At 35.6% G+C, this 23,409-nt stretch overlaps 3 protein-coding genes and 1 non-coding gene across 5 annotated transcripts in view; 2 read left to right on the forward strand and 2 right to left on the reverse strand.

Annotated features, from left to right (window-relative positions):
- Positions 1-5,204, forward strand: part of LOC148913726 (uncharacterized) — a 36,070-nt gene extending 30,866 nt beyond the window's left edge. The window contains exon 6 of one of the 2 annotated variants that reach the window (XM_089035586.1): positions 4,854-5,204. In XM_089035586.1, the coding sequence (XP_088891712.1) occupies positions 4,854-4,973 (120 nt within the window). In that variant the 3' untranslated portion in view covers positions 4,974-5,204. The remainder of the gene's footprint in view (positions 1-4,853) is intronic. The other variant, XM_089035607.1, reaches the window with a different exon arrangement.
- Positions 5,205-8,932: 3,728 nt separating this feature from the next.
- Positions 8,933-9,004, reverse strand: Trnas-gga (transfer RNA serine (anticodon GGA)). The gene has a single exon. It is a non-coding gene; the product is annotated as a tRNA-Ser (tRNA).
- Positions 9,005-9,744: 740 nt separating this feature from the next.
- On the forward strand, positions 9,745-15,493 carry LOC116287923 (opioid-binding protein/cell adhesion molecule homolog). Its single transcript, XM_089035268.1, has 9 exons — positions 9,745-9,882; positions 9,979-10,353; positions 10,711-10,986; positions 11,260-11,535; positions 11,856-11,930; positions 12,323-12,469; positions 12,700-12,730; positions 13,196-13,355; positions 14,644-15,493. The coding sequence occupies exons 1-9, from the start codon at positions 9,810-9,812 to the stop codon at positions 14,800-14,802; spliced, it is 1,572 nt and encodes a 523-aa protein (XP_088891394.1). The 5' UTR covers positions 9,745-9,809; the 3' UTR covers positions 14,803-15,493.
- A 4,421-nt stretch (positions 15,494-19,914) lies between these two features.
- On the reverse strand, positions 19,915-21,444 carry LOC148913728 (uncharacterized). Its single transcript, XM_089038740.1, has 3 exons — positions 21,394-21,444; positions 20,057-20,998; positions 19,915-19,998 (listed from the first exon to the last, which is right to left on the reverse strand). Exons 1-3 carry the CDS (start codon positions 21,442-21,444, stop codon positions 19,915-19,917), a joined length of 1,077 nt encoding a protein of 358 aa, XP_088894866.1.
- Between the last annotated feature and the right edge of the window lie 1,965 nt (positions 21,445-23,409).

The following is a 23,409-nucleotide window of genomic DNA, read 5'->3' on the forward strand; positions in this document are numbered from 1 at the left end:
ATATGGAATATGAATGCAACTAGTTCTCCTCTATGTTTTTTACATGTTTTCCCCCATGGTAACCCATATGATTCAAGATGCCTGCCGTATCTGTAAAAAAGGTCTATAATATTGCAAAAAGAGCTTCAGTACACAGTACTATCTTCTATTCAGTGTCTATTATATAAGTACATGTTAATTATTCATAAATAGCTTTGCAAACCGCTACTTCGGTATAACAGATAAAAAATCTATAAGTGACAAGTTGATTAATTAGTAGTCCTTGAATACAGCTTGAAGAGTCCTTGAAGGTTTTCTTGGAGGTCTAGCACAAAATCCAGAATATCCTTGAGAAATCCTTACAACTCGGTTGACAAAGGTGCTCCTTAAAATTATGTATGCAAGTTATGTGCATTTTGTTATCAAAACAAAATTATATGGTGAATTCTAATCATCTGTCAAGCTCTCATCAGTATCACCTTCATTCATACAAGAAGATTTGCAAGTAAATTTTACCAATTCTCTAAATGAGTGGTATTTCTGCTTTGTAATCTTGGTTCTGAGATATTCTTCAAGGCTGTCATCAGAGTCACTTAAGATTTCTGTTGCTCCACATGTAGTTTCCTGTTTTTGTATGAAATTACGCCGCTTTTTTGTCTTGTGTTCTGGTGTATATCCACCTTTATTTGATGTTATGGCACTAAGCTTGAAAGAGCCTTCAGCAACTAGTAGAGGGTACAGATTTTGTGTGATCATCAGTAGATGTATTTGGGGCTGTATAGATAGCTGCAATTTCTGACTCAGATACAAAGCAAGCTGGAATTGCAGTTGTTGTATTACAACATTTCAAAAGCTTATGTTTAAGGTCATCAATTTCATGTGAGAGTCAGTTTGTTATATTGCAGGATTTTCTTTATGTTTTCAGACTTTAGCTTATTGTCTGGAAAAGATAGCCTAATATGGTGTTGAGAAATAATTTCCTTCAATATGTCAGTGTTACTTTTATGAAGAGATTGGTATAAACAATAATTGCCAAAATTTAAACTGATATCTTGTATTTTTAGTTTTTCAAACATGAATAAATGCAGATTTTCTCTTTCATGAAACAATGGATTGGCCCCAACATACGATGCTTTCCCATTATTCCATAGACCATTGTACACATACCAACCACTTTTATGATTTTTTTGGGTTGAGTAAATTTCACACCAAAAGTGGTTTGACTTCAAATAAGCAATGCCAGATAATCTGTAGGTATAGTTATTGACCAACAACAATTATCAATGAATGTATTTTTAACAAATAGCAAAAAAATTTTAAAACAAACATAATTTTCAATATAATAAATCATGCAATGTCATAACAAACAATTTTTTTTCATATAATTAAATATTTCACAAATTCAATAACTTTATTTAATTTTTTAACCACACAAAAAAAAAATGTTTAAAAATATTTTTCAAATAAATTTGATAAATTCCAACAATTTTTTTTTTGTATAAGTTATGTTTTTTTATTAACACAAAAGCTACTGTAGAAACTTTCAGAACAAAAAAATGGATGTTTAACAAAGAAAAAACATACTTTAACCAAGGTTTAGGAAAAGAGGTCAAAGATACTGAATAATATATGATTTATGGTCCCTAAAGATAATGAATAAACCAACTAAATGTTGATTTTGCGACTAAAAATTGTTCAAGAAGTACGCTGGTTTACAAAGGCGAATACGATAAACGAAGTACGGGGAGTAAATTTTGATATTTAAAAGGAATGATGAGCACTATGGAAAGACAAGGGAAAACGTACTTTAGCTCAACAGCTTGGTAGTGAAACGTCCTTCTTTGGGTTTATAAAAAGAAGGGAAAGAAGAGAAATTTTTTTTAAAATACGCGATACTTTTTTTGCAGGGAAAAAAATGGCGCGAAAACGAAAGGCTAGTAGCTCAAATTATTTATCTTTTCAGAGTTTTAGATCGTTGATACGATGAAAAAAAGTAATGAACTACATAAGTTAATGAGTAATTATTATACTTGCGTTAAATTAACGATTAATAAGCTTTTAAATCTTTGGTTTGACACCTCTTTGTTTCAAGATTCCCGCCTTAAAATTGAAATTTTATTGTGACATTTTGGTAGACTCGTCGCGCCAAGATTTGGTTGCCATGTGACGTCACACTGTCATACATGACTGTTTCAGAATTTTAATAGGAAAACCATTTGAGTCATCTCCTCCCTCCTGCTCACTACCTAATAATGGCTAGGGTTTTCGCCGAAAAAGATTTTTCGTTAGTTTGACCTGTTTTGATTGTAATGCTTTTAACTGTAATTAATTTTATTACTCTACTTTGTAAAACAAATAGCTAATAAGAGAATTTATCTGATTTTACAAGTATTGAAAGTAAAAAGCAACTTCATAAATGCTAACGTATATATATATATATATACATATACAGCCATTTGCAAAAATTATGGCCGTTTCAAATATAAATACAAATATATCAAAAGTATATCAGACAGGGCGGGATATCTTTCTTGATATTTATTTCAGAAAGCCCTAGTGATAGACAACTCGAAAAAAATATCAGGGATGATATCCCATAATTTTTGATATTTTTTTGATATACTTGTATATATATTGGAAGCGGGCATAAATTTTGCAAAAGGCTGTATACATATATATGTATAATGTATATATATACCAAAAACCCAAAAGAAATATTCGAGCACAGATCATCAGTTAACAAAAAAATCGTGCATGAGAAAAGTACCTCCCTCCCCCCTCCCCCCTCCCCCTACCCAAAAAAAACTATAATAATAATGCGAGAAGCTTTATAATTATGATATTCTATAAATTAATATATGGCCAGAACATTTATAACAAATCTCAAGGTACACTTCTCATATATCTTTAACCTTTATCAATGAAAGACAACTGTGAAGGGTGAATTGGAGCTTGTCCATATATATATTTCTTTTTCAATGCAATAATCGAGAATACAAAATATAATAAGATAAGATATGATAAATATAATATAGCACAGCAATAATTGATTACCTGGTCTCTTGAAATACCAAGGTCAAACATACTAATAAAAGCACAATAACATCTTGGTGGGATGACTGACTGGATAGGAAAATTGTTTCATAATATTATTCTTGTATCCTTTTATAATACCCTTTTTACACATTGCGTTCCCCAAAGAAAATAATGTATCAATTAAGGACACTTTGAACCCTTACTTGCCGTATAATTCAGATATAATTCTCTTTTTGGTCAAAAAATCTAATGGTTCTTCCCTAGGCGTATTTAAAAAAAAAAGTGGTCGTGATACACGTCGATTGTTCTTAAAATGTTCTGGGCAAAAATTTATCAATATGATTAAAAGCACAAATGGTCAATAGAATAATAACGGATTCTACAATTTCTTTGTTATTCAAGGAACTTCTTGTGAGCTTAAATGAATCAATTGTTTTCGTAGCGTAAAAGTTTGAAAGATAATAAATTCTGAATGATATTTTTCACTCAACTGTAACAGAAAGTGCGAGATTTAATTTTCCTTATCCTTGTACAACATTGTCAGGAAATAATTTTTGCCATAAAATTGTAAGAGGGAAGAAGAACATTTCTTTGAGAGAACCACTGCATTCAGAAAACAGACGTCGATACCAAAAAAGTTCTATTTTCGCCGTCAATCAAACGCTATGTGTCAATCGCGTGCGGTTTCTGAGACGACAATACCATATTATATTGAGAGCTCTGTCACTCAGGATATAACTTATAGGAGAATTGCGATACTTATTAAAAGGGTGGTTAAAGCAATATATGTGCGAAGACTAGTAAGAAAGTGGGTGTACTCATGAGATTGCGAAATTTAATACCTACTAAAGCTAAGCTTATAATTTATAAATCATCCATCCTGCCGCATCTGACTTATTCCCATTTAGTTTGGCATTTTTGTAGAGCATCTGACTCTATAGAAAGATTGAGCGTAATCAAGAGAGAGCGCTTAGAGCTGTGTTTAAATCATTCTCAGAGCCATATGAAGAACTTCTTAAGAAAGCGAATTTGTCGTCATTAATGAACCGCCGTTTGCAGGATATAGCAATATTAATGTATAAAGTTAAGAATGGTCTGACGCCCAATATCATTAACGAAATATTTATGCAAACCAATACGCGATATCCACTTAGAAATAATGATTTCAACATTCCTAGATTTGATACGGTGACTTATGGTAAACACACCATTAGATATTTAAGACCGTATATTTGGTCTAAGCTCAACGCGGATCTTAGATCATCACCGAGCATAAATTCTTTTATTATGAAAATTAGGAAATTGGATTTACCCAAGATATTAGAAAACAACATTAATTGTTGCAAACTATGCAGCTCGTGAATTAATAGATTACGAATGTTTTTCATTATGAATTCTTAACCTATTTAATTGAATTTTATAGCTTATTACTTTTTTTTAGATAAATTATATATATATATATACATTATATTTTTTTAGATCTATTTTAGATATTAGATATAGATATTTTCTTTCTTTTGTGTCCCCAATTAGTTGTAAAAACTAAACACATAGACACGTGAATAAAGTTATTATTATTATTATTATTATTATTTTATTATTATTATTATTATTATTATTATTATTATTATTATTATTATTATCATATAAGATATTGCCATTAAATTATAGTATATGTATCTAGTTGGCCAAGATTAAATTTGAACATTGGAACTTTATCAAGTTTAAACGAGCCACCAGCGCTCCTTCCTCTTCTCGCACACCATACCTTTCTTAGCATTATTTTCTATCTCTCTCGTTGATAACGGTACCAGCTATCCTTTTGCTTTTGTTTTCAGAGAAGGAGTCGTACGGTGAAAAGAAAACTCACGACATCAAGCGAAAATAGGCTGATAAGGGCAACGTTAACGTCTAACGCAAATGCACCGAACAATACAATCAAGTTACTTAACCTATAAAGTAATGATGAAAAGGTAAATTATACACCGTGAAAAGATGAAACAACTTACTGACGTTTCGGACGCTAGTCCTTCGTCGGAGTAAAAGAGAAAGAAGTGGTAGAAAGGAGTGTATATATGATAGAATAAGACAAAAGAAACCAATGAGAGCAAGGTAGGCAAGGAAACAAAAACAAACAATCAAAAGACAAAAGAAAAGGTTAGTTGAAAATAAAGCGTTCATTAATCCCGTTGGGACTAAGAGTGCCCAATAGGTGAATAAGCCGCATTTCTTTGGTCTTGCGACAATCATTGTTGCCGTTAAGCAAAGAAAGACCGAAAACAATGAAGTCAGAAAGAGAATGGTTAGCTAGATTAAAATGGCGGGAAACTGGTTTGGTGGGATCGTTATTGCGAATATCATAAAGATGATTGCAAATGCGATCACCAAGACGGCGGCCAGTCTCGCCCACATACAAAAGATTACAGCGGGTACATTTAATACAATATACAACATTAGAAGTGGTACAAACAAAATGGTCAGTGATTTTAACAGTTGATTTAGGACCGACAACAGAAGTGTGAGAGACTATGTGAGGACAAGTATAACAACGTTTACGAGAACAGCGAAAAGTACCAGGTTCTTTGTTAGAGGGAAGAACTCCCTTGACCAAGAAAGAACGGAGATTACGATCACGTTTATAGGAAAAGAGAGGGCGGTTGTTGAAAATAGCAGAAGTGCCAGTATCAGAGTCAAGCAGAGAAAAGTTGCGGTTAACAATGGGTTTAATGGAAATGTTAATAGGATGATACGTAAGAGTGAAAGGAATGCGGTCATTAGAGGGACGAGTGTGAGGAGTGAGAGCGGTGGTACGATCAATAGTAGAAACTTTACGAATGGCGCGATCAATAACATGAGCAGGATAATTACGCTTAAGAAAGAAGGAACGCATCTCAGAACATTTAACAGAAAAATCGAGATCATCACTACACAAACGACGAAGACGAAGAAATTGCGAGAACGGAATGGCGTTAAGAGTGTGCTTAGGATGAGAAGACGAGTAGAGTAAATAAGAATGAGAGTCAGTAGGTTTGTAATGGACACTAGTGCTAAGACGGTCGTCATTAACACTAAGCAAGATGTCAAGGAAAGTGACTGATGTTTCACTAACCTCCCACGTAAAGTCTAAGGCAGGGTGAAAAGAGTTAACACAAGAGATGAAAGAATCGTCTTCGTCTTCGTCGTTTGTGTAGTGATGATCTCGATTTTTCTGTTAAATGTTCTGAGATGCGTTCCTTCTTTCTTAAGCGTAATTATCCTGCTCATGTTATTGATCGCGCCATTCGTAAAGTTTCTACTATTGATCGTACCACCGCTCTCACTCCTCACACTCGTCCCTCTAATGACCGCATTCCTTTCACTCTTACGTATCATCCTATTAACATTTCCATTAAACCCATTGTTAACCGCAACTTTTCTCTGCTTGACTCTGATACTGGCACTTCTGCTATTTTCAACAACCGCCCTCTCTTTTCCTATAAACGTGATCGTAATCTCCGTTCTTTCTTGGTCAAGGGAGTTCTTCCCTCTAACAAAGAACCTGGTACTTTTCGCTGTTCTCGTAAACGTTGTTATACTTGTCCTCACATAGTCTCTCACACTTCTGTTGTCGGTCCTAAATCAACTGTTAAAATCACTGACCATTTTGTTTGTACCACTTCTAATGTTGTATATTGTATTAAATGTACCCGCTGTAATCTTTTGTATGTGGGCGAGACTGGCCGCCGTCTTGGTGATCGCATTTGCAATCATCTTTATGATATTCGCAATAACGATCCCACCAAACCAGTTTCCCGCCATTTTAATCTAGCTAACCATTCTCTTTCTGACTTCATTGTTTTCGGTCTTTCTTTGCTTAACGGCAACAATGATTGTCGCAAGACCAAAGAAATGCGGCTTATTCACCTATTGGGCACTCTTAGTCCCAACGGGATTAATGAACGCTTTATTTTCAACTAACCTTTTCTTTTGTCTTTTGATTGTTTGTTTTTGTTTCCTTGCCTACCTTGCTCTCATTGGTTTCTTTTGTCTTATTCTATCATATATACACTCCTTTCTACCACTTCTTTCTCTTTTACTCCGACGAAGGACTAGCGTCCGAAACGTCAGTAAGTTGTTTCATCTTTTCACGGTGTATAATTTACCTTTTCATCATTACTGTTTCATTAGAAACACCGACGCAGCTCACACTAGTTTTTAGCTAGTTATATCTTTTTAACCTATAAAGTGTATTTTCCAAGCGCCGAATCAACAGTCTTTCAGCTGATCCAGGTCAGGATATCAAGTTCATGGCTAACTTATAGTTCTAATCAAATTTAACGTGTTAGGATAGGTTCAGTAAGGAAAATGGATGAAGCTAGATAAACCTCCCAAAAAAGAGAGAAATTTAACATGACTCTACTTAATAATGAAACCCAAGACCCCAGAGGTTAAGAGGTTGTAACAAGTCAATCACCCTTGACTACCTACTTAGAATGCGTCTGTTTCTGAGTCCCCCTTACGTTCACAGTGACTTGTTCTATGCCTATGCTTTGTAAATACCTTATCCACTTTTCATTGTCTGTAGAAAATCAATAGACAAGGTTATATTTTAATTAGCAACGGTTAGAGTGGCAATAAATAGTGTCGAGGATCGACAACTATTCCCCGATAATCCCTTTGCCTTAGATGAATAATTGTAAAATATGGCGATTTTGTAGTTGAAAATTACCCATAATGGATGTATTGATATTCATTTTAAATACAGAATTTTTGGAAAGCGCTGTATTTTGTATCTTGCTTTGCGCATGCGATCAGCATAGGGCAATACGATAAGAGAAGCAGAATATATCCCATCGGGTTTTATTCATCTTTTTTGAAATATTAACACAGTTTGTGGGTAATATTTGTAGCACTGACAAACCAGTTAGGGAAAAGTAAAAAAAAAAAAAAAGCATATATTTCTTATGTGTCAGTTTTGTTTTGTTTGTTTGTTTGTTTGTTTGTTTGTTTTCTTACTCATAACCATTTTTCATGCAGATTTATGCACTTCATTATGCTTTCTGCCTATTAGCTTCTCAGCCGACGTCTCTTTTCAGTTGCTTGCTTTGGTGCTTGGAGTTTTTGTGTGCCAAACAAACTGGACTCAGTCTCTATCGATCATATCGGCAATGTCGGCCAAATAGGACACGTGGGCCACACCATCATGCACACTATAGCTTGGAACAAAAGCATTAAACCGTATGGAAAAGAGACGCATCAGCTGTAGACCTTAGCTACCGGCGCGGCAAGCCATACCATTAACATACTCATCTTACGTAAGTTTGTAAAGCTTTTAAAAACTTAATATTAAAAGCTTTAATATTCATACCGCGCATGTTCCACAGGCATATTCTCCAATGTAAACATGTTAAACGAAAAGCTAAACCAAAAATCAAAAAACGACTAAAGCATTGTCTTAGACACCGCTTTTAATCGTCTTTAATTATCTACTGAATATTGGAACTTAGAAAATTTGGGTTGTCTTTGTGCTCATTGTGCTCTTCATGAATTATATACTTACAAAGGCTCGAATAATACGGTACCTCCATATTTATCTTCTCTGTGGTTTTGAGTATACCCAGAGCAGTCAAAGGTAAGAAATGACCCTTATACATCCCTGTACTTTACTTCAAGATATCTTATTACCTGCCACACCTAAATTAATGCTTTAATTATTTTAAAAGTGTGTCACTCAGATTGTTTATCATATTATATCAATTTATCATAATCACTGTCCACAAAAGCATCGATAAGGCTTATAAAATAGTTTTGCTTTCCCGTTAAAATGTCCCTAAATCGTTTGTGAGATAAATAATATATGAGCACATAGTAAAGTAGTAATAAATTATGCGTTCGGTGTGTATACAATGAAGTAGAGAGAATAAGAGAAAAATATCAATGCCCTTGGCAGGATTCGAACCCACGTCTTCGGTATTCCAGTCCGATGTGTTAACCACTACACTACAAGGACCAACCACGCTGGTAACGCAGCCAGAATATGAAATGTAGGGTAATCGTGAGGATCCCAGAGCGATATTTTTTCTCTATAGATAAGTTGAACACCGTAAATATGTACGCAGATAATAGACATAGTAAAGTAGTGATAAATTATGCGTTCGGTGTGTATACAATGAAGTAGAGAGAATAAGAGAAAAATATCAATGCCCTTGGCAGGATTCGAACCCACGTCTTCGGTATTCCAGTCCGATGTGTTAACCACTACACTACAAGGCGGACCAACCACGCTGGTAACGCAGCCAGAATATGAAATGTAGGGTAATCGTGAGGATCCCAGAGCGATATTTTTTCTCTATAGATAAGTTGAACACCGTAAATATGTACGCAGATAATAGACATAGTAAAGTAGTAATAAATTATGCGTTCGGTGTGTATACAATGAAGTAGAGAGAATAAGAGAAAAATATCATGAAAAATATATGAGCACGATGAACTCTATTTGCCCCTTGTTGTGGGGGGCCCAACAAGTTACGTGAAAGAGATCACGCTGGATCAAACACCACCACGAGGCAGGCACGTGAAAAAAGAAATTGTCCCTGAAATTCCAGCCGCGGGGGTGCCAAATGAAAGAGCTTTCAAAATCAAGATTTTTGTTGGCTCATTGGGACACAGGACCTAAGGGAAACGAAATATTTCATTTTCGAAAATTATTTTTATGTGCATACAAAGTTTCGTTTGATAATACATAAGTAATATACATCAATAAAGTACTCTTGAAGCATACTTGATATTTACGATAACCTTAGCTGAGGATAAATATGAGTTTCTTTATCAAAATACTGATGTTTGCGCTACTAATGACCGTCGTCCCAATTGTGCACATCGCAAAAGGTAGGCCAATAATGCATTATATCTTTACGAATTGCAGTCATGAACACCAAAAACGCCGTTTAACGCTGTTATTTACTATAATTTATATAACCAAAGGGCAGGCTCGGTTTACTAAGAAACCGCCAAGTGTGTTGTACGTAGCTGTTGGGAAAACTGCACGTTTTGTCTGGGACTACACAGTAGATAACAGGACAAATGACTTTCAAGATTCCTCACCAATATGGTCATTCTATTGGCCAAATAATTCGAGATCAATAATTGGCTATGGACTTCTTTTTGAACAAAAGCAGTGGAATATCAACTACAAAACCTGTCCAAAACGATTTCTTAGTCCTGCTCGTGTCAGCTTAGAGTCCAATGCTACCCTTGTCATACAGAATGTCACGGTAGGTGATAGCGGTACCTATGGATGTAGCCTGGTGTTAACAAAAAAGGACCCTATCCGAAGTAAAGTAGAGCTTGTTGTCACAAGTAAGTTGCTAACCACTTGATAAAGAAAAGCCTCAATAGAGCGAATTTAAAGATAGGTATTTGGAAGAGGGGGGACGTGACGGGAAGTGACGGAATGAAAAACAAAATAGCAAAACTAATCAAATCTATACAGCGAACAAGAGAGATAAACAATTCCGAAGGCTATTAAAACCCATGTGCGTGCGCAATATTAGAATGAAAAAGCCATCTCTGCGTAATTTTCCACTATGATTTCAGTTTCATGTTTTTTTAATCAACAATACTTATGAGCAATACTCAATTTTAAAACAACAATACTTATAAGACAATAACCAAACAACTGAATATAGTCGCTTTAAATTTATTTTCGTCGTTTAGCAAGACCTAAAATAACAATACCAACGACAAATACATCAAAAATAAAACTGATCGAGAGAGATACCCGTGAAATAAACTGCTCTGCTACTGGAAATCCAACACCCAATGTCACGTGGATAAGAATGCCTCTAGGCATTATCATGAGTGAAGGAGAAGGAAAAGCTACACTGAGGATAAACAACACCACAGCACATCAAGGTGGAGGGTATGAATGTCGCGCTAGTAACAATCCAAACGAGGAACCTGTGACTATGGAAGCCGAAATAGCTGTGTTGTGTAAGTATATTGAAATAATGTTTATGAATGTGGTTCTAAATATAGCAGATAGAGGCCATACGACAGGGCAAGAATATTACGACTTTACAATAAGAAATGATTATATTTTGCATACAAAAAATCATATATTATTTTGCACCACATCATGTATAATTATAATTACCAGAATGCCAATGTTATTTGTTTAGAATTATATAATTTATTTAAATTATATGCTAACCCAATTAAATATAACACCATCAGCTTTAGTTTGTTTTTTTTTTTTTTTTACAGTTAAGCCACAGATTGACATTGATAATTCCTCTAGAACAGCTGTGTCTTTCAAAGGGGAAAAAATAAGTCTACACTGTATAGCAACAGGACAACCTCTTCCACGAATCACATGGTATGATCCACGTGGAGGCCAGATTGTTTCAGGAATAGATTGCAAAACAAAAAAAAGCGTGTTGACTTTCGAAACCAAAGATAGCAGTGATTATGGACAATACAGATGTCAAGCAGAAAATGAAGTTGGGGAAGATGAACACTTTATTAACGTCACGCAATTGAGTAAGAAGTATTTTAGCTATAAATATTTATTAGTGATGGTTTAATATACATTCAAATAATTTTGATCATAACAATAAGTTTTATAGAAATTTTATCAGTTTTTGGATGAAGGGAGGGATGGATGGATGGATGGAGATGGATGGATGGATTTAAAAAGGACGGATGGATGAATAGATGGATCTATAGGTTGATGGGTGAATGAATGGGAGGTAGGATGCATGGCTTGAAGGATAAATCAATGAATGCAGCCTTGGATACATATCAGTAAATAGTGAATAATTTTCGCAAATTTTCTTATTTTTTTACTGGCATTTCAACAGTGTCCTCGAGTGTCGACAGGGAAAATGGAAAGGAACCAACCACGTACCCAAGAAAAGCAAAAGTCACTAAGCAGGGTACACTAGATGATTTTGTAACACTTTCTTTGGTTTTGATTTTGGTGCAAGTGCGTTTAAAGTCTTTAACATCATTATTGCTTTGTGCTCCTTTCTTCTTCTTTGTAAGCTTTTCCAGCCTAAAGAAGTTAAAAGAGAAAGTTAAAGAGGGAGAGAGAGAGAGAGAGAGAGAGAGGGACAGAACGAGCGAAGAAAAGAGAGGGAGAGAAAGAGCCGGGTAGGAGTGAACAGACTGATGGGGGGGGGAAGAGTCCGTTTGCAACTCAAATTCGAAAAGCAGGACATGATTCTGGGCAATCTGTCCACTTAAAAGAAATAATAACATACTCAGGTATATTATGTTATTGAGGAAATGGTTTAAATGACTAAGACCATTACTATTTCTTGTCAAGCCTTTACTCAGGTTGTAATACCTAGAAGAAAACGTAACAGTCTAACACCCATCGTAGGAGGAGTAATCGCCGTAGGATTGCTGATAGCGATATCACTTGGAATAATTTCATTTATTGTTGCCAACAAGAAATGCATATCAAAGAAAAGTAAGTAGATGTTACGAATAAAGTCATTTCATTGTGTCGCAATCGACAACGCTTGTTGGCGAAGGAACGTTGACGCCTTATTTGCCACTTGGCGCGAAGCAAATGATTGCGCCGCAAACTGATTAGACCCCCGACCCTGCATCAACACTGTCGTTTCACTTCACATAATGACATAAATATACTATACTGCATATTAATACTAATACCATATATAACGATAAATTTTGTAGGAGATGAGGCGTCGAATAAGAGTGTTAATAAGTAAGTAACAATTATCGGCCGCATTAATACTAAAAATGAGAGAAACATGACCTGGGTCAGAAGAGCTTTACACGGAGTTGTCCGTTACAGTGCAAATTCACGACGCAAAACTTGTATTATATAATAATCAATTAACATAAATGAATGGCTTAGACTTCGATATTCAAGTTCTACCAATTAAAGAGCCTTGGACAAGATATGCAAGCAGGTCTACACTGCAAGATGCCTCCACATTTAACGGTTAAATTACCACTTATAGAATCGGACAACTTACAATTTTCTAATAAAACGTTCCCTGTTATCGAAGGTCATCCTGCTTGGGAAACATTGAAACCCAGTCATTGATTATATTAATAGACACCTTGTTCTTTTATAGTTCCATTGCGTTCCGGTTAAAATTTAGCTCTAGATCTTTAAAATAGTTTTAAAGGTATAAAAACTTTATATTTATTGCTTCGTATTTAGGCAGAACAGAATTGATAGACACCCATCTATCATAAATGAAAAAGACGAGAGTACGTTCCCAATCTATGCACAAATTAATGATTCATTGAAAACAAGAAACAGGCTTGATCAAGGAGATGAAATGCCCATATACGCCCAGGTCGATAAAAGCAAGAAAAGGGTAATGCCACCGATTTATGTTGACGTACATGTAAGGTTTAGGTATATCAAAAACACATAAGATTATCAAATGCTTGTGGAAATTATTGAACCTTTAATAATTGATTGTATGTCATCATGACTGTGATGAAATGCATGTGACTGAGATGGAATGCATATATGATGGACATGGACTGAATGTTTCCTTGGATGCGACTGAAATGGATTGGATGTGACTGAGATGGATTTGATGTGGGTTTTTTTGGCATGGATTGGATATGACTGAGATGGATTGAATGTGACTGGGATGGATTGGCTGTGACTGAGATGGATTGCATGTGACTGGGATGGATTGCATGTGACTGGGATGGATTGCATGTGACTGAGATGGATTGCATGGGACTGGGATGGACTGAATGTGACTGGGATGGATTGAATGTGACTGGGATGGATTGGATGTGACTGAGATGGAGTGCATGTGACTGGGATGGATGATTGGATGTGACTGAGATGGATTGAATGTGACTGGGATGGAATGAATGTGACTGGGATGGATTGAATGTGACTGGGATGGATTGAATGTGACTGGGATGGATTGAATGTGACTGGGATGGATTGCATGGGACTGGGATGGATTGAATGTGACTGGGATGGATTGCATGGGACTGGGATGAATTGAATGTGACTTTGATGGATTGGATGTGACTGTGATGGATGATTGGATGTGTCTGTGATGGATTGGATGTGACTGAGATGGATTGAATGTGACTGGAATGGATTGAATGTGACTGGGATGGATTGCATGTGACTGGGATGAATTGAATGTGACTGGGATGGATTGCATGGGACTGGGATGAATTGAATGTGACTGTGATGGATTGCATGTGACTGTGATGGATGATTGGATGTGTCTGTGATGGATTGGATGTGACTGAGATGGATTGAATGTGACTGGAATGAATTGAATGTGACTGGGATGGATTGCATGGGACTGGGATGAATTGAATGTAATTGATGGATTTGATGTGGCTGGGATGGATAGCGACGCATGTGTCTGTGATGGATTGGATGTGATTGAGATGGATTGGATGTGGCTGGGATGGATTGGATATGACTGGGATGGATTGCACGTGTCTGAGAGTGATTAGATGTGAATGGAATGGATTATAAGTTACTGATATGAATTGGATTTTGCTGGAATTGAATATAATAATATTATATCACTCATTCTAAGTATTTGACCAATGAATACAGTCTTGTAAATCTTTAATATTCATATTAATTTGTCATCATTTTTTGTGTATCTCTAGCGTCCCGGGCAAATTATTTATACTGAACTGGATGATTTCAAACGGACTGAAGAACTACCAAGCGTTATTTTCCCACCGGAATATAAAGACACAGAATATGCTGAAATTCAAGGCCTAACAAGTCAAGAAAATAATGAGCCAATCTATGAAAGGATATAAAAGAGAGATAGAAGAGGAAAAAAGGTATAAAATGGGAGGAAAATAAACGAGATAAAAAGAAAGAAGAGATCGAGAAGCCGTAGGCAATTTAGAACAAAAAATAACAAAAAAGAAAAGAAAAGAAAAAGAGCAAAATAATGAAAAACTACAATAAATTAGAAGTTTATATAACAAATTATAGTTGGGTTAGTACTTTTGAGAAAAACAAAATAAATAAATAAAAGAAAAAGAAAAGGAAATTACAATTACAATTAGAAAATTGTAATTAGAAAATATATCATGTTGGTGGTGGTAAATAAACTACCATTAATTAAGTTTCTGGAGCTCATGCATGTCACTTTTAAAGACCAGTTTTATTTCGAGAGCTTTTGCACTACAAATATTTAATAGATCTTTATATTTTAGTTAAATCAAGTACAGCCATTTACAAAAATTATGGCCGTTTCAAATATAAATACAAGTATATCGAAAGTATATCAGAGTCACGGCGGGATGTCTTTCTTGTTTGTTTGTTTGTTTGTTTGTTTGTTTGTTTGTTTTTCAGAAAGCCCTAGTGAGGGACAACTCAAAAAAAATATCGGGGATAATCTCCCATATTTAAAAAAAAATGCTATTGATATACTTGTATACATATTGGAAGTGGCCATAATTTTTGCAAATGACTATATATCTATATATATATAAATTATATATATATGTATATATATAAATTATATATATTTGTATATATATATATATATATATATATTTATAAAACTCATAAATAATTAATGAGGAAAACACAATATAAATCATTGTCCGTGGAGGAGGTTGTATATCTGATACAAAATCGTGCTGATTTGCATAAACTGTAACTCCAATTTTCTTAGCCAAATTTAATTTTATCTTTAAAATTAACGACTTTGGCTCGTGGTTGTATATTTGGTACAACACGGTCACTCATATTGTAAATATGTACACACACACATACACTCTAACGACCCCCATGCGTGAGACAATTTTATTTTATTGCAAATATTGCTAGTCTTAAACCACAGGGAGCCCGGCTTTATAATTTGTACATGAATAAAAAAAATCAATAGGTGCTTTATTGGGTTTCCTTTGTTTAGAATTCGTTCATGAATAAAAAAAATCAGTAAGTGCTCAGTATTGGGTTTCCTTTGTCGAGATTTGAAACAAGACCCTGATACGTTGAATTTCCGGTAATCGTACTAACCAGCAAATTTATAGCAGAATAACGTAACGTAACTTGAGAGCAGCTTATAATTCAAATTTAACGTATTAGTGTAACGTACTTTCTAGTAAGTGGTAAGAAAGAGAGAAGCTTCTCTCTTTCTTACCATTTACTAGGGCGTGCGTTACACTGTTACGTTAGGTTAATCTGCTATCAAGTTACTGGTTAGTACGATTACCGGAAAAAGTGACAGTCGCTACATTGCAGCTTTATAGCTAAATTTTGTTAAAAACAAAATGCTGTACGATTATTAAAAGTAGGCTATTCTGGATATGGAAACGCTTCTTTTCCGTTTTCGTCTTAAAGCCGTTAAGAGGGGGTCTCTCTAACAGCGTGCCACTGGATCTGGGCTTGAAAAATAGATTTCTTTTATATTCCTACCATCGAAAGTACTATCTATCCTCACTACAAAATTGCAGTTAGAATTGTTCTAAATTCTATTTTCCAGCCGCTATGCGAATTTTTGTCCATCGACCCCAAATCAGTAAAAGACGCCGGTTTTCGAGGTCGGCCGAGAGCTACTTTCAAAGTCTGTTTTCTCGGATTTTTCTACACATGAAAGCTAATTTTTCTATTCAGAACTTTAGTCTAGTGTAACTTCTGCATAAAAACAGTAATAGTTTTTTTTGGAATGCGCGAATTCTGAAAAATAATCCTAACTGATCGAGAGTACTGAAAGTGTGACATGGTAATCTAAGATTATGAGACCTCGAATATTGCAAAATTCTCATTTGTGGCACCTAACCCAGCCCTTAAATATCGTTCAACCTTGAGATAAGAAGCTATTTTGTAGATCTGTGCAATAAAAATTGCGGCACATTGCGTTTCTACGAAATAAGCTGAGTTTCAAATTGTTCTATTTTCAGTTATTTCCTTGCGTGACACGACAGGCCGTTGAGTCTGTGATGACTACTTCTTTGCTCATTATCCTCAATAACATTACCTAAAATATAATATGATGAATTAAAAGCCTTAACTTTATAATATTTGTTTCATTATAAAAGATTTCAAGGATCTACGGCTTCATTTAATAGTGTTTCTATAAGCTGTTTTGAAATTTCACCGCACGGTAATGTTTTTATTTGCATATCTCGAGGTCGGGAGGTCAATCGCAATTTGTTTATTTAATTATAGTAAATTTAGTAAAGAAATCCTCTCTTAGTAATATCTCCAAACATGCTAAAAATATCCAGAACTGTAAAGTGAAGTGTTCTTGTTTGTAGAGCTGAACATTTCTAGTTCTTTTTAAGTTTTAGGTAACATATTATTGATAACATGTGATATTGACATCGTTTTCACTTGCGAAAAGGTATTTCATCCTTCCGATATTTTCAAACTCCATATACTTTTTTATATCTTATATCTTTTTTTTTCTAAAAATACTTTGCAGTCTTGACTGTTCTCCGGCTGAGACGACGAATTGGCAACAGGTGCAAACAAAAGTATGAATTCATTTATAACTACAGAACGAGTGATTGTGAAAATTAGGATCATACGGGGACGGCAGTTCGGAACTGGAGGTTGCGGGTACTGGCATTATTATCATCATCATCATCATCATCATCATCATCATCATCATCATCATCATCGTGTTTAATAGTGTTTCCTTTCTTTTTGTCATTTGTCACATTTTGTATTCGATTCAAGTAGCCAATTGTAAATTACCTATACGTAGCGAGATTTAAGATTGAATTTCGGGAAAAAACTCAATAAAGTTTTCATTATCATTATTATTATTATTATTATTATTATTATTATTATTATTATTATTATTATTATTATTATTATTATTATTATTATTATACAGCTTGTCATTAATCCCATATATATGTGTAATGGTATTTCATATTTCCCAATCAATAAATAATTAGACGGCCTCATCCAATTTTGTCAGTCCTCTGAATTTTCCTCGTCCAATTATTTCTTAATTGGACAGCATGGAGTCCTATTACATATACTTATTATCATTATCATCATCATCATCGATCATCATTATCGTTATTACAACAGCGATTCTTTGGTTATGAGTTACTACATCAGTTCGCAACTGACATTATTTTCAAAACGATTGCAAAACAGTCAATCAGTACAGGCTATTTTGACGTGCCTCTCCAATGAATAATGTTCAGCTTACGCCGCCCCTGTCGTGTACTCACTGAACTAAGATTAAAGGCTTATCTAACAGTACTGATTCCACTGCGGAGAACGCTTGCATTCCTTAATGACTTCCCCAACCGAACGCACGAGCTCTGCCTTAAGGTCTTTAGATCTAAACTGTACTTCAAAGTGATTAAGTATTTTTTTCAGCATTGCAACATTGAACGCTGAGATCTTGTTTCTTTGATAGTAGTCGCATAGATCGTACGTGTCGTAAATAATGGGGTGTTGCAGGCCAATGCTATCCTCAATTTCTTGTAACAGATTCATACGTTATGACACTCGTATTAAATCCTGAATGTCTAATTCCTCGCTACCGAAGATTGTACATTTTCCTGAGGACTGGTCACGGTAATATCTCGTACTGTGGATTTTTTTCGCGAAGTGGAAAGACGTGAAAAGAATCCTGCAATCTGGGTCTTCGATAGCCATTCTTCTCTTTCAAAGCGCCTTTCATTGTTCTCATTTCTCGCGCACCGCATTTCCGCGACAACTTGTTCAGGGTCTGCTTTTCTACCAGTCCTCTCACCCAAGTCGAACTTTGCTGTCAAATACGACCGCACATTTTCTGTAAAACGAGTAGCTCCTGTTCTTGGTTTTAGAGCCCAGCCCATGCTAAGGGTTGAAGGTGTCTCTTGAACAAGTGATATATAAGAAGATTCGTCTGGTTTACTGCATGGTTTTGGCTGATAAGTATCGATACCCGAGAATTTAGCTGCCCAATCTCGGCGGAGCCCGTCGTATATAGTTTCATTTCTTTTTGTTTGGATTTCATGCAAACCAACATCAATGTGAAGCTCGAGTTCTGAAAAGGAATCGAAGTTAGAGCTACACCCTACTTCGGGACAAACAAATAGGGATGGCTGATCATCGCTGTCAGCTGCACTCTTGGAGTTTTGTTTATCCTTGCCAATTGAAAGCTGTCTTGTTTCACTGGTGTTGCAAAACTCATGTCCTTCTTGCAATGATATGTTGGTCGCTCCTTGATGTTTAACATATAGAGATTTCCAAGGTATGACTTTACCAGGACCGATACCATAGGCTTTCCATGTGCGAAGTCCTTTTTTTTCGTACTTAAAGTTATGTAATTCACTAAAGTATTTGATTTTATGCACTTCGAGATTCTGGCTGCATTCATCCAAAATGCTCACGGCCGCAGTTGTTCCCTTAACTGGCCTCTCTTGTAAAGCCTCCCTCATGCATATGGGACACATTCAGAATGTCCCCTTCAGCGCAGTATCTCCTGATTGACGCCTTCATTGGACAAAGCACTCTGTCACATACGTCCTTTCCTTGTTGAGGCTCAGAAAAATCATACCGTTCAATAGCAATTCCAACACGCTCACCGACATCTTTAGCTGCTGCAATGAGATTGGTAGTGTGGTAACATCCTGCTTCGTCTGAACGAATACATACCGTTTTCACATCTGGAAAGTCAACTTTGATACTTTCTAGAAAGCTCTCAAGAACGGAAGTCACAGCAAACCAGTCCTGGGAGCATGAGTCAAACAGATGAGCATAGGACAAAACTCGAGAAGTCTTGCATTGATTATTGTAAGTCACTACACTGCTAATATGCCAGCTTAATCCACGCTTGCCAAACCACTCGCTTTGCTTTTCTCTGTACCTCATTTGATTGAATTTCATCGCCCAATCGATTATAACTAAGGCAGAATGGGGTGACAAATGACGTATTGCTTCTTGTTTCGCCAGTTCCTGATTTACACCTCTGATGATGTGACACTTCCATGAGAAGATTTTGGTTTTTGAGGCATTGAAGTCGTACATGAGATCATCGCGTTGCTCTTTGTTGTAAAGATTGCTTGGATGATTCTTTATGCTGGCCTCTATCTCATTTATTACCAATATTAATTGCTGACAGCGGTTGCAAGACAATTGATGTGATGAATGCGAACACTTTCTTTGAAATTTCTTATTGCCCGGATCGCTCAAGGCAAATCGCCTACAGTGGTCAGCGCACTCGCTTTCTTCGACCATACAGTCTGTTTTAAATGTCGTTTTAAGGTATTTCATGCCTTCATTCAACCTGTTTTTCAAGCTTGTCATGTTTTCTTCGTCTGCACCGACTTGGCAGAGTTCATCGGTTATAGAAGATAATTGCCCAAAGGCAGACACTCCTTCAGCAGCAGTATTATCGAGGCCGCACAATGATTTACGTTGTGAAGCTTCTCGCACTTCCAAAATACGATACATTGTCGAACGACTAATAGGCTCAAATGACTCTTCTTTGCAATACTGCAAGTACTGCATCACCATCGTGGACCTTGTAACAGTGCGGATTACATTAGGCATTGTTATCTGACTGCCTTCATCTAAGGTAATCTTTCTTGTTCCAAACGCAACATCTTGATAAAAATAAGGTCGATTGACGAAATCAACGAAGTGATCAACTTTTTGTGTGTCTAGACGCACCCGATGGTGTACTATGTTAGGGACAGCTGAGCCTGGACCTCTCTTTTTCGCATGTGATCTGGCCAACTTGATTTGCCTGATACTGACTTTTTCATAAGGCTCGTGAAAAGCTTGCAATTTCTTCATGGTATGACGGTATGCATATATACTGAGTATTTGTATCTTCAAGTTACGTGTCTGTGCATCACGATAAGCACACATTAACGCGACCAGGTCATCTGTAGGGCCTGTGGGTTCTTGTTGGATTGCTTGGAATAGCTTGTCACCATCTTTTGGCGCTATCAGGTCGCAAACAGTTCGGCACGCGTCTGAAGCTCTTTCTTTACAGATGTTTTTATCTTCTGGTTTTGCGTCGTCCCAAGCCGATGTTAACTGAAAATGCAACGGCTAAAGAACTCCAGCAGGTGTGTGCGTCGCTATCTTAGCCATTGATTCGTTGAAGTCTTGAACAGCTCTATCGTTATATTATTAGCAGACGCGTCGATGTGCAAATCATCCAGTGAACTACCACTTGCAAGTTCCTTGCAGCATCCCGGTGTCCAGTCAGTGCCAGCAGCACGATGTGTACGAGGTGTTTCCGGTTCAATTGTTGAGGTTGTTGAATTTTTAGGTCTGCTGTCAATGACAATAAGGGAAATTTATATTTTTTCATAGCATGCACTTGAAGTCATAGTAGATATTGTCGTTAGTCGACACCTACCACGTAAAATGAAACAGCTTTCTACTCCTAAGGCATACCTTTCTCTGATTGTTCTTGTGGAAGGTACCTTGAACTCGCCACCGATTTTCTCCAGCAGCCACGCCGCATTGCTCTGCATGTTTTCTTTGTGTTTTGATCTACATTTTCCACATATTGCTGTGTTCCAGAGAATAGATATTTAATTAAGCTTAGAGTCATAAAGAAAAGAATTATGACCCAAATCAAATGCATTTCTCCAAGCTAAAATACAAACATAAACTACTAATAGCTATTTTTCTCTTTTTTGTCTTTCCTTTTCTCATTCTTCCTTTCAATTTCATTTATTCCCTACTTTTATTCTTTGATTTCATATTGATATAAGTTTATAATAATATAACGTAGTTACTAACCTTATCATGACTTACACACTTACTCAATCACTCATTTTCTTTTTTTCTTTCTTTTCCTTCCTTCCTTTCTTTCTTCGTTTCCTTCTTTTCTTTTCTTTATTTCTTTTTTTCTCTCTCTCTCTTTCTTTTTCTTTTTTCCTTTTTTTTCCTTCTCCCTCCTCTCTCTGTTCGTTCACCCTAGAGAAACATAAAAAACATGGCCAACACGATTTTTCCAAATTCTTCAAATAAAATCATTGACGAAAATACTTACGTGATCCAATTTCCACCGTGACATTGAAAATTGATTTCACTGAATTTGCCATGACTACATTTATCACATGGCGATCCTTGCACTGCTTTTTTCTCGAACCACTGTGTCCTGGATAGCGACATGTGCGCGGTGCACGCCAAAATCTACCTAGACCATGACGATGGCTTGGACATATGTTCATTTTATCAATTTACGTTGTGCTCAACTCAAAATATCCAGCACGTGTAAAAATGAGTTCGCTTTCCTCTAACCCAGAATTTCGTAGATGACAACTGGCAAGGTGTTGTGCCACATCTTCGTTGCATCCACTTAACTTAACCAATTCATTAAGCCCTCGTGAGCTTCCACAAGTTATTTTCCTGATGCCTTTAAAGCTGCAAAGGCTAAAATCCATTTTTTTTACAGGAAAGATACTAGAAGATATAAACGCCGATCTTCCTGGTGCAAATGAATGCAACAAGGACAGGCATGTCAATTTCATTTCTGAAATCATATTCATAAATAATTCATAACCCAATTTATTCTATTCTATTCTATTCTATTCTATTCTATTCTATTCTATTCTATTCTATTCTATTCTATTCTATTCTATTCTATTCTATTCTATTCTATTCTATTCTATTCTATTCTATTCTATTCTATTCTATTCTATTCTATTCTATTCTATTCTATTCTATTCTATTCTATTCTATTCTATTCTATTCTATTCTATTCTATTCTATTCTATTCTATTCTATTCTATTCTATTCTATTCTATTTTTTGCATTAGTCCTTAATTAAGATGTCCCAGTCTAATTCACTGGTATTTAGTACAAAGTCATGGATTCAGTATTCCAAGTACTACTAATATAAGTATAGAGTTGATCAATAACACAGTGAATAACGCGGGCAAGTACATATCCTTTACTTACAACGATATGAATCATATGTTGCCTTCAACTAAAAAAAAAACAACTAGAAATATTAATTCAGCTCTACAAACAAGAACACTTCTCAGTTTTGGATCTTTTTAGCATGTTTGGAGATATTACTAAGAGAGGATTTCTTTACTAAATTTCTATAATTAAATAAAAAAATTGCGATTGACCTCCCGACCTCGAGATATGCAAATAAAAACATTACCGTGCGGTGAAATTTCAAAACAGCTTATAGAAACACTATTAAATGAAGCCGTAGATCCTTGAAATCTTTTATAATGAAACAAATATTATAAAGTTAAGGCTTTTAATTCATCATATTATATTTTAGGTAATGTTATTGAGGATAATGAGCAAAGAAGTAGTCATCACAGACTCAACGGCCTGTCGTGTCACGCAAGGAAATAACTGAAAATAGAACAATTTGAAACTCAGCTTATTTCGTAGAAACGCAATGTGCCGCAATTTTTATTGCACAGATCTACAAAATAGCTTCTTATCTCAAGGTTGAACGATATTTAAGG

This window comes from Actinia tenebrosa, unplaced genomic scaffold (genome assembly GCF_029948245.1).
Source record: "Actinia tenebrosa isolate PJP-AT-01 unplaced genomic scaffold, QUT_ActTen_1.0 PGA_scaffold0__85_contigs__length_37466705, whole genome shotgun sequence".
In the NCBI taxonomy this organism is placed as follows: Eukaryota; Metazoa; Cnidaria; class Anthozoa; order Actiniaria; family Actiniidae; genus Actinia; species Actinia tenebrosa.